Source organism: Hypanus sabinus, chromosome 9 (assembly GCF_030144855.1).
Source record: "Hypanus sabinus isolate sHypSab1 chromosome 9, sHypSab1.hap1, whole genome shotgun sequence".
In the NCBI taxonomy this organism is placed as follows: Eukaryota; Metazoa; Chordata; class Chondrichthyes; order Myliobatiformes; family Dasyatidae; genus Hypanus; species Hypanus sabinus.
This window is the reverse complement of record NC_082714.1, coordinates 167,698,789-167,716,209: the sequence shown is the minus strand read 5'-3', so window position 1 is coordinate 167,716,209 and position 17,421 is coordinate 167,698,789. Positions and strand designations below refer to the sequence as shown.

General features: G+C 45.9%; 2 protein-coding genes across 4 annotated transcripts in view; both read left to right on the top strand.

Moving 5' to 3' along the window:
• Positions 1-7,828, top strand: part of eif6 (eukaryotic translation initiation factor 6) — a 75,038-nt gene extending 67,210 nt beyond the window's left edge. The window contains exons 4-6 of the mRNA XM_059981103.1: positions 4,069-4,245; positions 4,929-5,110; positions 7,576-7,828. Coding sequence (XP_059837086.1) covers positions 4,069-4,245; positions 4,929-5,110; positions 7,576-7,585 — 369 coding nt within the window. The 3' untranslated portion in view covers positions 7,586-7,828. The remainder of the gene's footprint in view (positions 1-4,068; positions 4,246-4,928; positions 5,111-7,575) is intronic.
• Positions 7,829-7,955: 127 nt separating this feature from the next.
• osgn1 (oxidative stress induced growth inhibitor 1) overlaps positions 7,956-17,421 on the top strand; it is an 81,871-nt gene continuing 72,405 nt past the window's right edge. The window contains exon 1 of one of the 3 annotated variants that reach the window (XR_009514168.1): positions 7,956-17,129. The gene's annotated coding sequence lies outside the window, so the exon portion shown is untranslated. Of the gene's footprint in view, positions 17,145-17,421 lie in introns of all 3 variants that reach the window. The other 2 variants (XM_059981100.1, XM_059981101.1) reach the window with 2 other exon arrangements.

The window sequence follows — 17,421 nt, the reverse complement described above, 5'->3', positions numbered from 1 at the left end:
TGAGAGGGAGAGTGTTTCACTGCTAGGGAGAACCTCAGAGTGGTACTTACTGAGGATATCCCAGAGTGGTCCATTTCAGTAAGTCTTAAACATAATAAAGGTCGGCCGGTGGCGTAGTGGCATCAGCACCAGACTTCGGAGTGAAGGCTCTCAAGTTCAAATCCAGCCGGCTCCCTTGCACGCTTTCCATCTGTGATGGGTTGAGCGTCGAGCTAGCAACTCGGCCTCGTAAAAACAAGAAAGCCTGCTAAAACAAACGCCATCATGACAGTATCCTGATGACTCCACTCAGAGTTAACAGCTTTCTTCTTCTTCTTAGATATAATAAAGTGGGTTCACTTTGAATTAGAGAAACAGCTGTGTGGACAGAATAAGGTTATAATCCTGGCTGATATTAACTTCCCTAACTGAAACTACTTTGGGGTAATATTACATTTTCCAAAAAGACATTGTCTTGAGAAGGGAGCTACATAACTTCCTCTTAGAAAATGAGGCTGGGAAGACAATGGGGAGCACTTGGGGACCAGTCAACAAAATTATTTTAGTTTTAAAATAGTTATAGGAAAAGATGGGGCTGATTCTCCTGAAGTCCTGAACTAGGATGTTGCTAGTTTCTGCCCAATGCCCTCAAAATTTGCTAAATTTGATTGGGAGAGGCTCATCGTGGGTGAAGCAGTGATATAGGAATGAGAGGGCAGAATGTTCATGTTAGATTAAAGAATAAGGCTGGCAAGTATATGGGACCCTGGCTGATAAGGAATACTGAAGGTCTGGTCAAGAAAAAGGAGGCATCTGTCAAGTACAGGCAGTTGTGATCTAATAAATTCCTTGCATTATAAGAAATATCAGAGTACACAAGTAGGGAACGCAGGAGGGTTAAAAGAGGACGTGATATTACTTTGGCCGATAAGATAAAGAAGAATCCTAAAATATTGTAGAACTATATTAAGGGTTGTGAGGGAGAAATTGGTGGATTAACTCAAGCTTGTGATTCTTGGAGTTAGATTCATTAGAAGGGAGGTAATGAGGGGATCTGGGAAAAGTGCTATAGCAGGGGAAGGGAAAGGATCAGATGACTTTTCCAAAACTAACAGTGACAGTACGCGGAATCCTTTATTGGTTGTAGGTCACTAGGACGTCGTCAGGGCTGTGGAAGGCAAGGTCCTCTGTCCTCTTCTTGGTGCCTGTCAATGCTTAGAATTTTTACAAGCTTCTGAACATTCAGTATTTTCTTTGTATCTTCCCTCAAAGCAAATGTTTTCCTCTCACTGAAATATGACAGCCATTTATTTTAGAACTTACTCTGAAGACCATTGTGTCTAATTGAGTTTGAACTTCCCTCTTTCTGGAACCTTAAACTGAAGTCATTGGTTACTCTTGGTGGGATTCAGAAGTCTGCTGTGTGGGTAGGTGAAGGCGATGGACTAAGTGGCCTGTTTTATTGTTCTTTTCCTTCAGGCTGCTCAGTGTTTGTAATGTGTCCTATTTGTAGTTTTTAAATTATTTTCTGAACGTTATAACTAGAAGACTGTTAGTCCATCTGAGACTGGGTGATGAGTAATCACAATGTGTTGAACATTCTTTGAACAGTGAAGATTTGAGAAGACATTGCTAGCCAGTTATATAAATTGATAATGGTCTGTAAAATGGGATCCTGCTAATAAGATTAACTCATTATTGATAAACTAAGTATTGTGGGAGCTGAAGCCATTTTACCAGGCCCTAGAAGACCCAACCGTTCCCATGGATTCCATCTCATCATTAAGGTTTTTTCAAACACTTTAGTGATAACAGTTGTTGACATGTGGGAAAGTGTAGGTGAGCCATCTTCTTTGACCACTGCAGAGTTTCTGGTGAGGGGGCTCCACAATGACAAATGGGTGGATGGGGGAACTTCCAGCTGTTGGCTCTTCCAGCTCAGGCACACGATTCCCTCCATTATGGTAACTGTAGTTAAGTGAATGAAGCAACAGCCATTCTTGGGCTCCAGTTCTGAAACTGAAGAAAATAATACAAAACAAATTGAGACCAATTAGGATTCCCCAGCCAGATCCCACCAAGCACTGGGTGCCCAGTCACAGTATTCAGGTGCATGCCCATGTACTTTCAAATGTGCTGGGGGTTTCTGAAAGGGTGAGAATCAGGCAGTAAGTAAATGTTCTGTTAGCTGCTCCCACTCCTTTTTTATGACAAAGATGTTGAGGGAAATGGGCCCTCCTTATCTACTCTATTTAGCCCTCTGGAAATTCTAAAGTCCTCAGTCTCCACTCAGCCTGCTGTTCCAAAGAAAACAGCCCAGGGTTTCCAGTCTGTCATCAAGGCTACGACTTCCCCATGCTGGTAAATCCTCTGATTAATTGCACATTAATATGGTGACCAAGATTGCGTGCACAAGTCAAGCTGGGGCCTGGCTAGTGTCGTGTGTGTGGAGCAGGACTTCATATCTCCCCACTACTGTAGAGCAATTGAAATTCAAGTTCTAAATAAAAACCTGGAATTGAAACATTTCAGTTTTCAGTAACGGTAACTGTGAAACAGTTGGATGAAATCCCACCTGGCTCAGGAAACAAAATCTGCCAAAATTAAGGTCTGTGACAGAATGCAGAAATGCAGGATGATTTGGCAATGGTTCTGGTGTTGGTGGTCAAGAGGGTGCAGTTGGAGACGTCTGATGTCACATTCAATGACTCTGAATGTTATATTGTCATCTAACTGTACCCAACTACCTTCCTGCTGGGCCCCTCTCCCACCCCGGCTCTCTTCTCCTTCACCCCCCCACCCCATTAAACTCCCTTTTTTAAAAAAAAGAGGACCATTTTGTTTGTAAGTACCCAGGTGTGGTGAAGAGTTAACATTTCTTCCAAGTCATCATATTGCAAACTGCAGAATTGGCTCTTTATTTCAGCATTGGGTGATATTTTGCAGTTCCCTGCCAAATGGTCTGAACCAGGATAAAGCTCAAGCCGCACCTGCTTCCACTCTCTGTGCTCTTTCCCTCACTATCGCCTCTCCCACTCAGCCTCAAGGTTGTGTGCTGAGGTAACCTGTGCCTTCAATTGCTATGTTAACAGCCCTGTTGATGTATGTATAGCTAGGCTTTCTGACCTTAACACTTCAGAGATTTGAACCCACTCTGGTCCTTGCAGTGCAGGGCTGTGCTGAATTTCTCTAGCAACAATACTACCAACTTCATCAACTGCAATGGCTATCTACATTAATCCTGTTGGCCTGCGTTGAACCTGTATTTCTCTACTCCTTTACTATGTGACAGGTACTTCTTAAACCCAGAGCATTATCTGCCTCAACAACCACCACCACTAGTTCATTCCAAATACTCCCCACTTACCCTGTGGAAAATTGTCCTCAGATCTCCTTCAAATCTCTCTCCTCTCACCTTAAACCTGTGACCTTTAGTCTAGACTCCCATGCATTGTGAAAAAAATTCAGGTATTCTATCCTATCTATGCCTCTCATAATTTTATGAATTATGTCTCTGGACTAGCCTTACTGAAGTCCCTACAGAGATGGCAGATGAAAGTGTAGTTGTCTAAAGCCACACCATGATCTAGATCAGCTGGAGAAGTGGGCCAATGAATGGCATATGGCATTTAACGTGGACAAGTGTGAGGTGTTGTGTTATGGGGAGTTAAACCAGGACAGGACTTGCACACTGAATGGCAGACTCTAGAGTCTATTGTAGAACAGAGGAATCTAGGCTTTCAAGTACATGGTTCTCTGAAGGGGGCAATACAGATAGACAGTGTGGTGAAGGTGGCGTTTGGCACACTTGCCTTCATCGGGCAGGGCCTTGCCCCAGAACTCTACACTGTAAAACCAGTGGTACTGTTCTATTGCAGTGTGATGCTCGGTGTCTACAGACGAGTAGTCACAGAAACACCTTTGTCACAGGTCAGAGCTGTGTGTCCCACTAATGGTGTCAATAATTGTGTTGGGTTAAGCAGTTAGCCCATAACAGTGCTGGAGGAGTTTGTGGGGAACTGGTTTGGTGGAGGGGTACGTTGTAGCCTTGGTGACAACACTGAACACGTTTCGTATTCCCTTGTGCAGGAGACGGAGGAGATCTTAGCAGATGTGCTGAAAGTGGAGGTGTTCCGGCAGACAGTTGCCCAGCAGGTTCTGGTCGGCAGTTATTGTGCTTTCAGTAATCAGGGAGGTTTGGTTCACCCGAAGACATCCATTGAAGACCAGGATGAGCTGTCTTCTCTACTCCAGGTTCCCCTGGTGGTAAGGCCTGTTTCTTCCTTCCTCCTCCAAGCCATTGTATTGTGGAGCCCAATTAACCATTGATAAATTATCAGTTAACTATGGATCATCACCATTAAGTGTTTGAGAACAGCCTTCAGTGTCTTCATCAAACAGTGGACAGTGTCGCCACGGGAGAGCTGGCCTTGGCCGACAGGTTAGTATGGACCTGGCTCCAAACAAGGCGGCTTCACCTCGAGTCAGCTGGTCGGTACGTTCACCATGGATACATGGTGTGAGCACTGCCGTGCAAGGCCACAGCAGAACTGAGTCCCAGCAGGAGACTCTGTGCTAGCAGCACATAATCAGACTGGTTTAGTGTCTGGACGGAGATGGGGTGGGAAGGAGGCTAGCTCAGGCAGCCTTCACTGCCACCTATGATCCAATGGTTTTATGTGACCAGTGAAGTCTGTGTAACACCGTCAGGCTGAGTGTCGTGTGTCCCAGTAACAGCCCTCATGTGTGTCTTTTACCCCACCCCACCCCCAATTCCCAGTAACTGGGCACGTGTCCTGGTGATGCCCGTCCACTGGGTGTATGTTCACCTGACTCTTTCCCACTGTGGATGACAGCATGATTGTTTTCTGGGGCCGTGTGACCATTGTCCCCGGGTCTGGAGTTGGGCGCATGCAGGATTCTTGCTCATTGTTCCTCCTGTGTTTCAGGCCGGCACGGTGAACCGTGGCAGCGAGGTGATAGGTGGAGGCCTGGTGGTGAACGATTGGTGTGCTTTCTGTGGGCTCGACACTACCAGCACAGAACTGTCTGTCATTGAGAGTGTTTTCAAGTTAAATGAAGCACAGCCGAGTGCAATTGCCACCAGTATGAGAGATTCACTGATAGAAAGGTGAGTAGTGATCAGGGGAAATGGACAAGTGACACCTTACAATCTTTAATATCAATGCACTTTAGTTTGTTATTTATGTGTGATCTATCTGTAGATTTTATCCTTAACTTCATAAGTTATCATGTGGTTTGTATGTTCCTGAGCCTTACACCTTGGTTCGGAGAAACTTTGCCTCATTTCTATAAACATTACAAGGTTTATGTGTGTGCACATGCAGAGAGAGGGGTGGGGAGAGAGAGAGAGAGAGAGAGACACACACACACACACCCACACCCGAACTGGGCTGAGTAGTGGCAAATGAAGTTCAACCCAGGTAAGTGCAAAGTGGTTCATTTCAGTAGGTCCAATTTGATAGACAGAATATATAAATGGTAAGACACTGATCGCAGTGTGAGGGATCAGAGAGATCTTGGGGTCTGGGTCTGTAGGATATTCAAAGTTGCTGTACAGGTTGACAATGTTGTTAAGACGTAGGGTGTGTTGGCCTTCAACTGTGGGATTGAGTTCAAGAGCTGAGAGGTAATGTTATTGCTACATAAAACCTTAGTCAGACCCCACATGGAGTACTATGCTCAGTTCTTGTCACCTCACTACAGGAAGGATGTGGAAACTACAGAAAGGGTGCAGAGGAGATTTATAAGGATGTTGCCTGGATTGGGGAGCATGCCTTATGAGAATAGGTTGAGTGATCTGGGCCTTTTCTCCTTGGAGCGAAGGAGGATGAGAGGTGACCTGATAGAGGTGTACAATATGATGAGAAGCATTGATCATGTGGATAGTCAGAGGCTCTTTCCCAGGGCTGAAAAAGGGCACAGTTTTAAGGTGCTTGGAAGTAGGTACAGAGTAGATGTCAGGGGGGTTATTTTTTTTAAATTAAAAACACAGAGAGTGGTGAGTGTGTGGAATGGACTGCTGACGCTGGTGGTGGAGGCAGATATGATACAGTCTTTTAAGAGACTCCTGGATAGGTACATGAAGCTTAGAAAAATAGAGAGCTATGGATAACCCTAGGTAATTTCTAAAGTAAATTATGTTTGGCACAGCATTGTGGGCCGAAGGGCCTGTATTGTGCTGTAGGTTTTCTATGTTTCTATTACTACCTCACCAGCATCTCATTTTCCAGTGGTCCAATATCAACTCTCACCTCCCTTTTACTCTTTATAACTGAAAAAACTTTTAGTATCTTCCTTTATATTATTGGCTAGTTTGCCCTCATATTTTACCTTTTCCCTTCTTATAGCTTTTTTAGTTGCCTTTTGTTGGATTTCAAGTTTCCCAATCATCAACTTCCCACTCACTTTTGCTATATTGTATGCCCTTTCCTTGTCCTTAACTTCTTTTGTCAGCAACGGTTGCCTACCCCTGCCATTAGAGAACAACTTCCTCTGTGGAAGTTATCTATTCTACACCTTGTGAACTATTCCCAGAAACTTCAGCCATCTCGGCTCTGCCATCATCCCCGCCAGTATCCTCCTTCAATCCACCTGGACAAGCACCTCTCTCATCCCTCTGTAGTTCCCTTTATTCCATTGCGATACTGATACTTGTGACTTGTGCTTCTCCCTCCAAGTTGCAGTAAGAATTCAATCATTAAGATCACTGCCTCCTAAGGGTTCCTTTACGTTAAGCTGACAAATAAAATCTGGGTTATTACACAAAGCCCAATCTAATCCCCAAGTAGTCTTAAGCACAAGCTGCTCTAAAAAGCCATCAGCTGGCTTTCAACAAATTCCCTCTTGCGATCCAACACCAATCTGATTTTCCCAATCCCCTTGCATATTGAAGTCCCCTATTACAATTGTGACATTACTCTTATTACATGCCTTTTCCAACTGCCTTTGCAATCTAAACCCCACAACTTGCCTACTATTTGGAGGCCTATATAAGATTCCCACAATGGTTTTTTTTAAACCCTTACAATTTCTTAACTCCACCCACATTAAGATTCAACATTCTCTGATCCTGTGTCACCTCTTTCTAAAATTGTAATTTCATCTCTTACCTACAGAGCCACACAACCACCTGAGCCACACCACCACCTATGCCTTCCTTTCTGTTTGTGGAACCGGTGCCACAGGACTGCCCCAGTCTGGGAGTCAGCGGAGCTGGTGCTATGGGATTGCTCCAGTCTTGGGCTTAGTGGAACTACTGCTACCCTCCCCAGCTGGAACTGCACCTTTCACAGTCCAATCCCTCTGATTATTCTCTCCTCTTGTTACTAACTTCCCAAACTGTTTGTTTGGAATGGGAGGAGAATACTGACATGTGGGGGGGGGGGGGGGGGGGGATACTGGGCAGATTCCACACAGACAACAGACAAGGTCAGTATTGCACTAAGTCACAAGGGCCATGATGGACTGTGTTGTCTGGTATATTTATTGGTTAATGTAGTCTGCCTACTTGTTGTATTTCAGCAGAACAAGACTGACACATTCTTTTTCTTTCTCTCTTTCTCTCTCTCTCAGCTTAACATAGAGTGGAAATGGAAGCGTTTCTGGACATTGAGCAATTCTATCAGCCAACTGTACAGAGCAGGAAAGCCACACAGGCCTGGGCCAGACCAACACTCACTGTTCCATATTGGGTTCACATCTCTCCTACTTAGCAGCTAAATACTGTGGAGAACTGAATATAAAATACAAGATTGCCGAATGATCACTCGATTAAACCAACAGTTTCCTATTTTCTGTGTTTAAAAATACAAATTCTTGCAAAGCATATGTGAATCATTCTTCATAAGCTTGGTGTGATGAGCTGCAAAGCGCTACTGAACAGGGTTGTTATCATGGGTGACTTTAACTTCCCTAATATTGATTGGCACTTGATTAGTTCCAAGGGTTTAGATGGGGCAGAGTTTGTTAAGTGTGTCCAGGATGGATTCCTGTCACAGTATGTTGACAGGCCGACTAGGGGGAATGCCATTCTAGATTGAGTATTAGGTAATGAACTGGGTCTGGTCACAGATCTGGCAGTGGGTGAGCATCTGGGGGATAGTGGTCAGTGCTCCCTGACCTTTAGCATTATCATGGAAAAGGATCAAATCAGAGAGGATAGGAAAATTTTTAATTGGGGAAGGGCAAATTATGAGGCTATAAGGCAAGAACTTGCGGGTGTGAAGTGGGATGATGTTTTTTCAGGGAAGTGTACTATGGACATGTGGTCGATGTTTTATGGATCTCTTACAGGATGTTAGGGATAAATTTGTCCTGCTGAGGAAGATAAAGGGTGAAGGAACCATGGGTGACAAGTGAAGTGGAAAATCTAGTCAGGTGGAAGACAGCATACATGAGGTTTAGGAAGCAAGGATCAGATGGGTCTATTGAGGAATATAGGGTAGCAAGAAAGCTTAAGAAGGGGCTGAGAAGAGCAAGAAGGGGGCATGAGAAGGCCTTGGCGAGTAGGGTAAAGGAAAACTCCAAGGCATTCTTCAATTATGTGAAGAACAAAAAGATGACAGGAGTGAAGGATTAGAGATAAAAGTGTGAAGATGTGCCTGGAGGCTGTGGAAGTGAGCGAGGTCCTCAATGAATACTTCTCTTCAGTATTCACCACTGAGAGGGAACTTGATGATGGTGAGGACTATATGAGTGAGGTTGATGTTCTGGAGCATGTTGATATTAAGGGAGAGGAGGTGTTGGAGTTATTAAAATACATTAGGACCGATAAATCCCCGGGGCCTTACAGAATATTCCCCAGGCTGCTCCATGAGGCATGGGAAGAGATTGCTGAACCCCTGGCTAGGATCTTTATGTCCTTGTTGTCCACGGGAATGGTACCAGAGGATTGGAGGGAGGCAAATATTGTCCCCTTGTTCAAAAAAGGTAGTAGGGATAGTCCAGGTAATTATAGACCAGTGAGCCTTACGTCTGTGGTGGAAAAGCTGTTGGAAAAGATTCTTAGAGATAGGATCTATGGGCATTTAGAGAATCATGGTCTGATCAGGGACAGTCAGCATGGCTTTGTGAAGGGCAGATCGTGTCTAACGAGCCTGATAGAGTTCTTTGAGGAGGTGACCAGGCATATAGATGAGGGTAGTGCAGTGGATGTGATCTACATGGATTTTAGTAAGGCATTTGACAAGGTTCCACATGGTAGGCTTATTCAGAAAGTCAGAAGGCATAGGATGCAGGGAAGTTTGGCCAGGTGGATTCAGAATTGGCTTGCCTGCAGAAGGCAGAGGGTCGTGATGGAGGGAGTACATTCAGATTGGAGGGTTGTGGCTAGTGGTGTCCCACAAGGATCTGTTCTGGGACCTCTACTTTTCATGATTTTTATTAACGACCTGGATGTGGGGGTAGAAGGGTGGGTTGGCAAGTTTGCAGATGGCACAAAGGTTGGTGGTGGTGTAGATAATGTAGAGGTTTGTCGAAGATTGCAGAGAGACATTGATAGGATGCAGAAGTGGGCTGAGAAGTGGCAGATGGGGTTCAACCCAGAGAAGTGTGAGGTGGTACACTTTGGAAGGACAAACTCCAAGGCAGAGTACAAAGTAAATGGCAGGATTCTTGGTAGTGTGGAGGAGCAGAGAGATCTGGGGGTACATGTCCACAGATCCCTGAAAGTTGCCTCACAGGTAGATAGGGTAGTTAAGAAAGCTTATGGGGTGTTAGCTTTCATAAGTCGAGGGATAGAGTTTAAGAGACGTGATGTAATGATGCAGCTCTATAAAGCTCTAGTTAGGCCACACTTGGAGTACTGTGCCCAGTTTTGGTCGCCTCAGTATAGGAAGGATGTGGAAGCATTGGAAAGGGTACAGAGGAGATTTACTGGGATAGAAAGATCCCACTACTAAGCACATTTTTCCCTCCCCCCCCCCCTTCTGCTTTTCACAGGGATCGCTCCCTACGCGACTCCCTTGTCCACTTATCCCCCCCATCCCTTCCTACCGATCTCCTTCCTGGCACTTATTCTTGTAAACGGAACAAGTGCTGCACCTGCCCTTACACTTCCTCCCTCACCACCATTCAGGGCCCCAGACAGTCCTTCCAGGTGAGGCGACACTTCACCTGTGAGTCGGCTAGTGTGGTATACTGCGTCCGGTGCTCCCGGTGTGTTATATATTGGTGAGACGCAACGCAGACTGGGAGACCATTTCGCTGAACACCTACACTCGGTCCGCCAGAGAAAGCAGGATCTCCCAGTGGCCACACATTTTAATTCCATGTTCCATTCCCATTCTGATATGTCTATCCATGGTCTCCTCTATTGTCAAAATTAATCCAAACTCAGGTTGGAGGAACAACACCTTATATACCGGCTGGGTAGCCTCCAACCTGATGGCATGAACATTGCCTTCTCTAACTTATGTTAATGCCCTTCCTCCCCTTCTTACCCCATCCCTGACATATTTAGTTGTTTGCCTGTTCTCCATCTCCCTCTGGTGTTCTGCCCCCGACCCCTTTCTTTCTCCCAAGTCCTCCCGTCCCATGATCCTTTTCATTCTCCAGCTCTGTATCACTTTTGCCAATCACCTTTCCAGTTCTTAGTTTCAGCCCACCCCTCCCCCCACTACTTTCAAATCTCTTACTATCTTTCCTTTCAGTTAGTCCTGACGAAGGGTCTTGGCCGGAAACGTCAACAGTGCTTCTCCCTATAGATGCTGCCTGGCCTGCTGTGTTTCACCAGCATTTTGTATGTGTCGTTGTTTGAATTTCCAGCATCTGCAGATTTCCTCGTGTTTGCCTTGGAGCGATGGTGGTCAGCTTGACGCTTGATCTTAGCAGAGACACAGAGAAGGGCAGAGCGAGTGTGCCTCTACGTCTGCTGACAATGGTGGATGAATGCCTCAGCAGATGGAACACCAACCTCTTCCTCCTGGGCAGGAAACAGTGGTGGTTGGTAACCAAGGCAGCACTCTTAAGTGGGACAGACCGATGGATGAGAATTCATGGCGTACTCGGCCCAGGGTAGCTGTTGACTGGCCTGCTCAGTCTGGCCATTGGTCTGTGGGTGGAATTCTGAAGACAGACTCACAGAGGCACCCAGAATATTACAGAGTGCCCTCCAGTAGTTTGATGTGAATTGTGAGCCCCTGTCTGACACAACATCTACAGGTAAACCATGTAATTTCAAGTCAAGTCACTTTCATTTAGGTTTAATATTGTCATTTAAAGTAAAATTGGATAGGTATATGGACAGGAAAGAAATGGAGGGTTATGGGCTGAGTGCAGGTCAGTGGGACTAGGTGAGTAAGCGTTCGGCATGGACTAGAAGGGCCAAGATGGCCTGTTTCCATGCTGTAATTGTTATATGGTTATATGGCCATTGTCATTTTGACCATAACTGCTGGTACAGTACATAGTAAAAATGAGACTTTTTTCAGGACCATGGTGTTACATGATACAGTACAAAAACTAGACTGAACTACATAAAAAAACAACACAGAGAAAGAAAACAACTACACTAGACCACAGACCTACCCAGGACTGCATAAAGTACACAAAACAATGCAGGCATTACAATAAATAATAAACAGCACAATAGCGCTGTAAAGTCTCAATCCAGGCTCTGGGTATTGAGGAATCTGATAACTTGGGGGAAGAAACTGTTACATAGTCTGGTCATGAGAGTCTGAATGCTTCAGTGCCTTTTCCCAGATGGCAGGAGGGAGAAGAGTTTGTATGAGTGGTGCATGGGGTCCTCCATAATGCTGTTTGCTTTGCGGGTGCAGCATGTAGCGTAAGTGTCCGTGATGGTGGGAAGAGAGACCCCAATTATCTCAGCTGACCTCACTGTCCGCTGCAGGGTCTTGCGATCCGAGATGGTGCAATTTCTGAATCAGGCACTGATGCAGCTGCTCAGGATGCTCTCGATACATCCTCTGTAGAATGCGGTGAGGATGGGGGGTGGGAGATGGACTTTTCTCGGCCTTCGCAGAAAGTAGAGATGCTGCTGGGCTTTTTTTGCTATGGAGCTGATGTTGAGGGACCAGGTGAGATTCTCCGCCAGGTGAACACCAAGAAATCTGGTGCTTTTAACAATGTCAATGGAGGAGCCGTCAATGTTCAGCAGAGTGGTCACTCCGTGCTCTCCTGAAGTCAACAACCATCTCTTTTGTTTTGTTCACATTCAGAGACAGGTTGTTGGCTCTGCACCAGTCTGTTAGCCGCTGCACCTCTCTGTATGCTGACTCGTTGTTCTTGCTGATGTGACCCACTACAGTCATGCCATCGACGAACTTGATGATGTGGTTTGATCTGTGTAAACACAGATTGGTTCAGCATGTCCCTGAGAACATCATTTACCAGGGCCTGGAAGACAGCAGGGACATCAGCGAGACCGAATGGCATGACCAGATACTCGTAATAACTTGAGGTGGTGTTGAAAGCCGTCTTCCACTCATCCCCTTCACAGATGTGAACAAGATGGTAGACATTTTGGAGATCAAGCTTGGTGAAAACTGAGGCTCCTTGCAGTATTTCAAATGCCGAGGTCATGAGTGGACAAGGATAATGGTTCTCAAGTGACTTCGTTCAGTCCCCGGTAATCAATACATGGACGTAAGGAGCCGTCCTTCTTTTCAACAAAGAAAAACTCAGCACCAGCAGGGGAGGAAGACGGCCGGATGATGCCTGCAGCCAGAGACTCCTGAATGTACTTACTCACGGCTTCCGTTTCAGGTACTGTCAGGGACAGGGCGGCCCCTTGGGGGAGATGTGTCAGGCAAGAGGTCAATGGCACAATCATATGGACAATGAGGTGACGGGGAAGTGGCCTGGGACTTGCTAAACACAGCCTTGAGGTCCATGTATTCTGGAGGGATGGCACTAAGGCCCGGAAATTCCTTGGGGGGGTGGGGGTCTGAGTATGGCGGAGGCAGTGGGAGTGACGGAATGGGTTCCAGCCTACAATCTTGCAACTGAGCCAGTCAATGTGAGGGTTGTGTTTAACAAACCAGGGATGGCCCAGGACTAGATCTTCAACAGCCCGTGTACACCACAGTTCTTTCCCTTTCTCGTTGGAATATACCTATGCAGAATGCCACTGTGATGAGATCTGAAGGATTATTCTAAGTGGACTGTTCCTTTAAAAAGAGAGAGAGGGAGCGAACAGCGGGTGTACTATTACAGGGAGAGAGAGAGAGAGCAACAAAAAGTCTGTGAGCTGCCTTGGAAACTGAAAGGTGGAACTGTATGATTGACAGCTAATGTTCAGCACTTGTGAGATATATACAAGGTCAGTTGGCTTTGTAATCAGACGCACCAGACACAAGGAAGACACTGGTGGAGCTTTGTGTGCCCACGACAAAGGTGGAATGCTATTGGTGTGTTTAACCCTTGCCTGGGTTGATAGTGGTACCACGTGAAAACGGCATCTTCTTTTTGTGGTCACAGTTGGTGACTAAGTTCAGGAGCAGGAGGACAATGTGGAAGATCAACAGCATCAGCACTGGGAAGACAAAACATCTCCCTCTCTCTCCAACTCTACTCAAATCAAATTCCACAACTGAACTGACTACTTACCATACCACCATAAGACTGTATCATTTATCACCTGAGCTGGGAGAAGCTTAGGAACTTTATTTACTCACTTATATATGCATATACTTTGCTAACCTGTTTACCTTATCTTGGTTTATATTACTTTTATCACATAGTTTCTAATAAAATAGAGTTTATAACAGCAGACTCAGACTCCAGGTGTGTCCATTTCTGCTGGTTCTTTTTAACCCGTTACGGGGTACATAACACCACTCAAATATCCCCTGAACATTTGCCACAATTCTGCTGTACATTTCCCTGAGAAAATCTGTTCCCAATTTACGCTTCCAAGTTCCTGCCTGATAGCTTCATATTTCCCCTTACTCCAATTAAACACTTTACTAACTTGTCTGTTCCTATTCCTCTCCAATGCTATGGTAAAGGAGATAGAATTGTGATCACTATGTCCAAGAATGCTCTCCCACCTAACACTTGACACCTAACCAGGTTCATTTCCCAATACCAGATCAAGTACAGCCACTCCTCTTGTAGGCTGATCTACAAATTGTGTCAAGAAATCTCGGGAGATGCCAATCAATATTTGGAAAATTAAAATCTCCCACCACGACAATCCTGTTTTTACTCCTTTCCAGAATCTGTCTCCCTATCTGCTCCTCGATGTCCCTGTTACTATTGGGTGATCTATATAAAAAAAACCCTTCCTGACCCCTTCGTTTCTGACTTCTGCACACAGAGACTCCATAGACAATCCCTCCATGAGTTCCTCCTTTTCTGCAGCCATGACACTATCTCTGATCAGCAATGCCACAACCCCACCTCTTTTGCCTCCCTCCCTGGCATTTCTGAAACATCTAAAGCCTGGCACTCTAAGTATCCATTCCTGTCCCTGAGCCATCCAAGGCCACAACATCATAGCTCCAAATATTGATCCACGCTTTTAAGCTCATCCACTTTGTTCATGATCCTTCTTGCATTAAAATAAACACATCTGAAAGAAAGGGGAGGGAAGACTTTCATGTGCATTGCTCACCAGTGTTACTGTAGCTGGTCACACACCATGGGAAGGATGTTGCCTGAACTGGAGACTTTAACAGACTGTCTGTTTACCCTTTAGTGAAGGAAGCTGAGGGGACATGTGTCACAACTATTTCAGATTTTGAGAGGCACAAAGGAGCCAATGGAAAAGACAGTGCACAATCGTTTGACAGAATGCCGACTTTCGGAGCTGGGCTGTCCACCCAGTTAGGACAGTGGGAAGGGAGGCGGCCTGCAAACTGAGCCCTCCAACTCACAGATACCAGCAGCAGAGGCAGGCATCTTGTTTTAGCAAGAGTCTCACCAGCTGAGGGTGTCCATTACATCCACTGTTCATTAGTTTAATCCAAAGCAGGCACTGGGGAGATTACAGGAAGATTAAAGACATTAGCTTCATTTGTTACAAGTACATTGAAATGCATTGTTTGTGTCAATGACCAACGCAGTCTGAAAAATTGCTGCGGGCAGCCCACAAGTGTTATCACTTTTCTGGCACCGACAGAGTATGCCCACCACTCACCAACCCTGGCCCGTACGTCTCTGGGATGTGGGAGGAAACCCACACAGTCATGGGAAGAACATACAAACTCCTGACAGGTAGAGGTGCAACTGAACCCCAATAACTGCGTCTATAACAGTGTCATATTAACCGCTACAATGACCCTAGCTTCACAGTGTGGTCAGCATTCTTCGATAAAGAGGAGTAATGTGTGGGGACCTTGAAGTAATTCTTTCCTACTTGCATTACTTTTTAAGTTAAAGGAATATCAGGGTACTCCGTCCCATGTGCTGTGCATCCTGGAGCAGCTGGGAACTGATAGACCTGCTGGTGATCTGAATGGCCTCGTTGGTGAGGTCTGATGTGCTGGGTGTTGGAACTGACTGAACTGTCAGATGGAGTCCATGTACATGCACCTTGTGAAACGTGGATCACATGTTTTATACGGTGAAGTTAGACAGATGTTTAAGTAAGTAATTTCACTGTATGTTTTGGTGTACCTGTGACATAAAGCTAACCTCTGGAAGTATGTGGATAAATGGATCAGTGTTGATGCACAAGAGGATCAGCACCGACAAAGTACAAATCCATCCATCTACAAATAGTTGTGTGACCATCAGAGGAAGAGGGACCGGAAGGGAGCATCTCACTCCGCAACTGTTGTTCCATTTTGAACAGTGAAGTGAAGAGGGCAAATGGAATGTTGGCCTTTATTACAAGGGTAATTGAGTACAAGAGCAAGGATGTCCTTTTGCATTTGTACGGGGCCCTGGTGAGACCACACCTGGAATATTGTGTACAGTTTTGGTCTCCAGGTTTAAGGAAGGACATTCTGGCAATTGAGGAAGTGCAGCGTAGATTCACTAGGTTGATTCCTGGGATGGCAGGGCTGTCTTATGCAGAGAGATTGGAGAGATTGGGCTTGTACACGCTGGAATTGAGGAGATTGAGAGGGGATCTGATTGAAACGGTTAAGATAATTAAAGGATTTGATAGGATTGAGGCAGGAAATATGTTCCAGATGTTGGGAGAGTCCAGTACCAGAGGGCATGGATTGAGAATAAGAGGTCGGTTATTTAAAACAGAGTTGAGGAAAAACTTCTTCTCCCGAAGAGTTGTGGAGGTGTGGAATGCACTGCCTCGGAAGACAGTGGAGGCCAATTCTCTGGATGCTTTCAAGAAGGAGCTAGATAGATATCTGATGGTTAGGGGAATCAAGGGATATGGGGACAAGGCAGGGACTGGGTATTGATAGTGAATGATCAGCCATGATCTCAGAATGGCGGTGCAGACTCGAGGGGCCGAATGGTCTACTTCTGCACCTATTCTCTATTTTGAAATATGGTGGAGACGAATGTTCCTCCAACAGTAGATGTCCACAAGTGTAAGCAGCCGTTGAGTCCAGGAGACCATGGGTTTGTGCCTCTGGTGGGCTGTGTCCTCTACAGGGCGGGAAGATTTGAAGAACTGCCTGTTGCCCATGCAGCGGGTCCCCCCTCTCCACGTCACTGATGTAGTCGGCACCAGTGTCGTAGCAGAGGTTGCTACAGTGAATTTGTAAACAGCACCAAACTGCCTTAGGGATCCCGGCTCCGGATTTCTTCCTCGGGGTCGGGGTTTTTATCCCAAAATCTTTCCCATGGGTGGGTATGGCCGCAATGCAGCGGAGGTTTAAAATCAGTTTTCCTTCTCGGCGGGCTGCTAACAACGTTGATGAGCAGAGGCACTTGGGATATGGATGTATTCACAGGGAGGTGTCGCGGAACCTTTATAAAACATCGTTTTCAGTTGCATCCATCACTGTTAGAATATTAAGGCATATCAGAGGTTGTGGAAGATGCTGGTGGGATCCTTTAGTTGGGACTACTTTTCCTCACAGAAGGCTGACAGTGCTCTCTCCGAAAGAAGCATGTAGACCCTGGTAGGCCGGCCAGTGGGATGTGCTCTCTGTTTACATATGTAAATTAAAGAGGAAATGAAATTTTAAAAGAGGAAACACTTCCATGTTGTCTGAGGTTGGAAACTGCAATGCCCTTCTGCAGAAGTAAGTCGGAATTGGGTAGGTACATTGGGGAGAAATATTGACAAGGGTTGCGATTGCTGGAACAATGCAGGTGCTCGGTTCGGGCATCAGCCGGCACAGCAGTTTGGTGTTGAGGGCTGAGGAGAGCTCGGCCGGCTCTTGCCCCCACCCCTGGTTCCTGCCACTCTCCTGGGATGATAAGTAGCAATGTTGCTTCCCTTAGTACATTCAGCTTCGCCATCGCACCCGCGCTGCTCCTCCAAACATCGGCCCGCGGGCCGCAGTCAGTCCGCCGCTGACCGGAAAGAGAAAC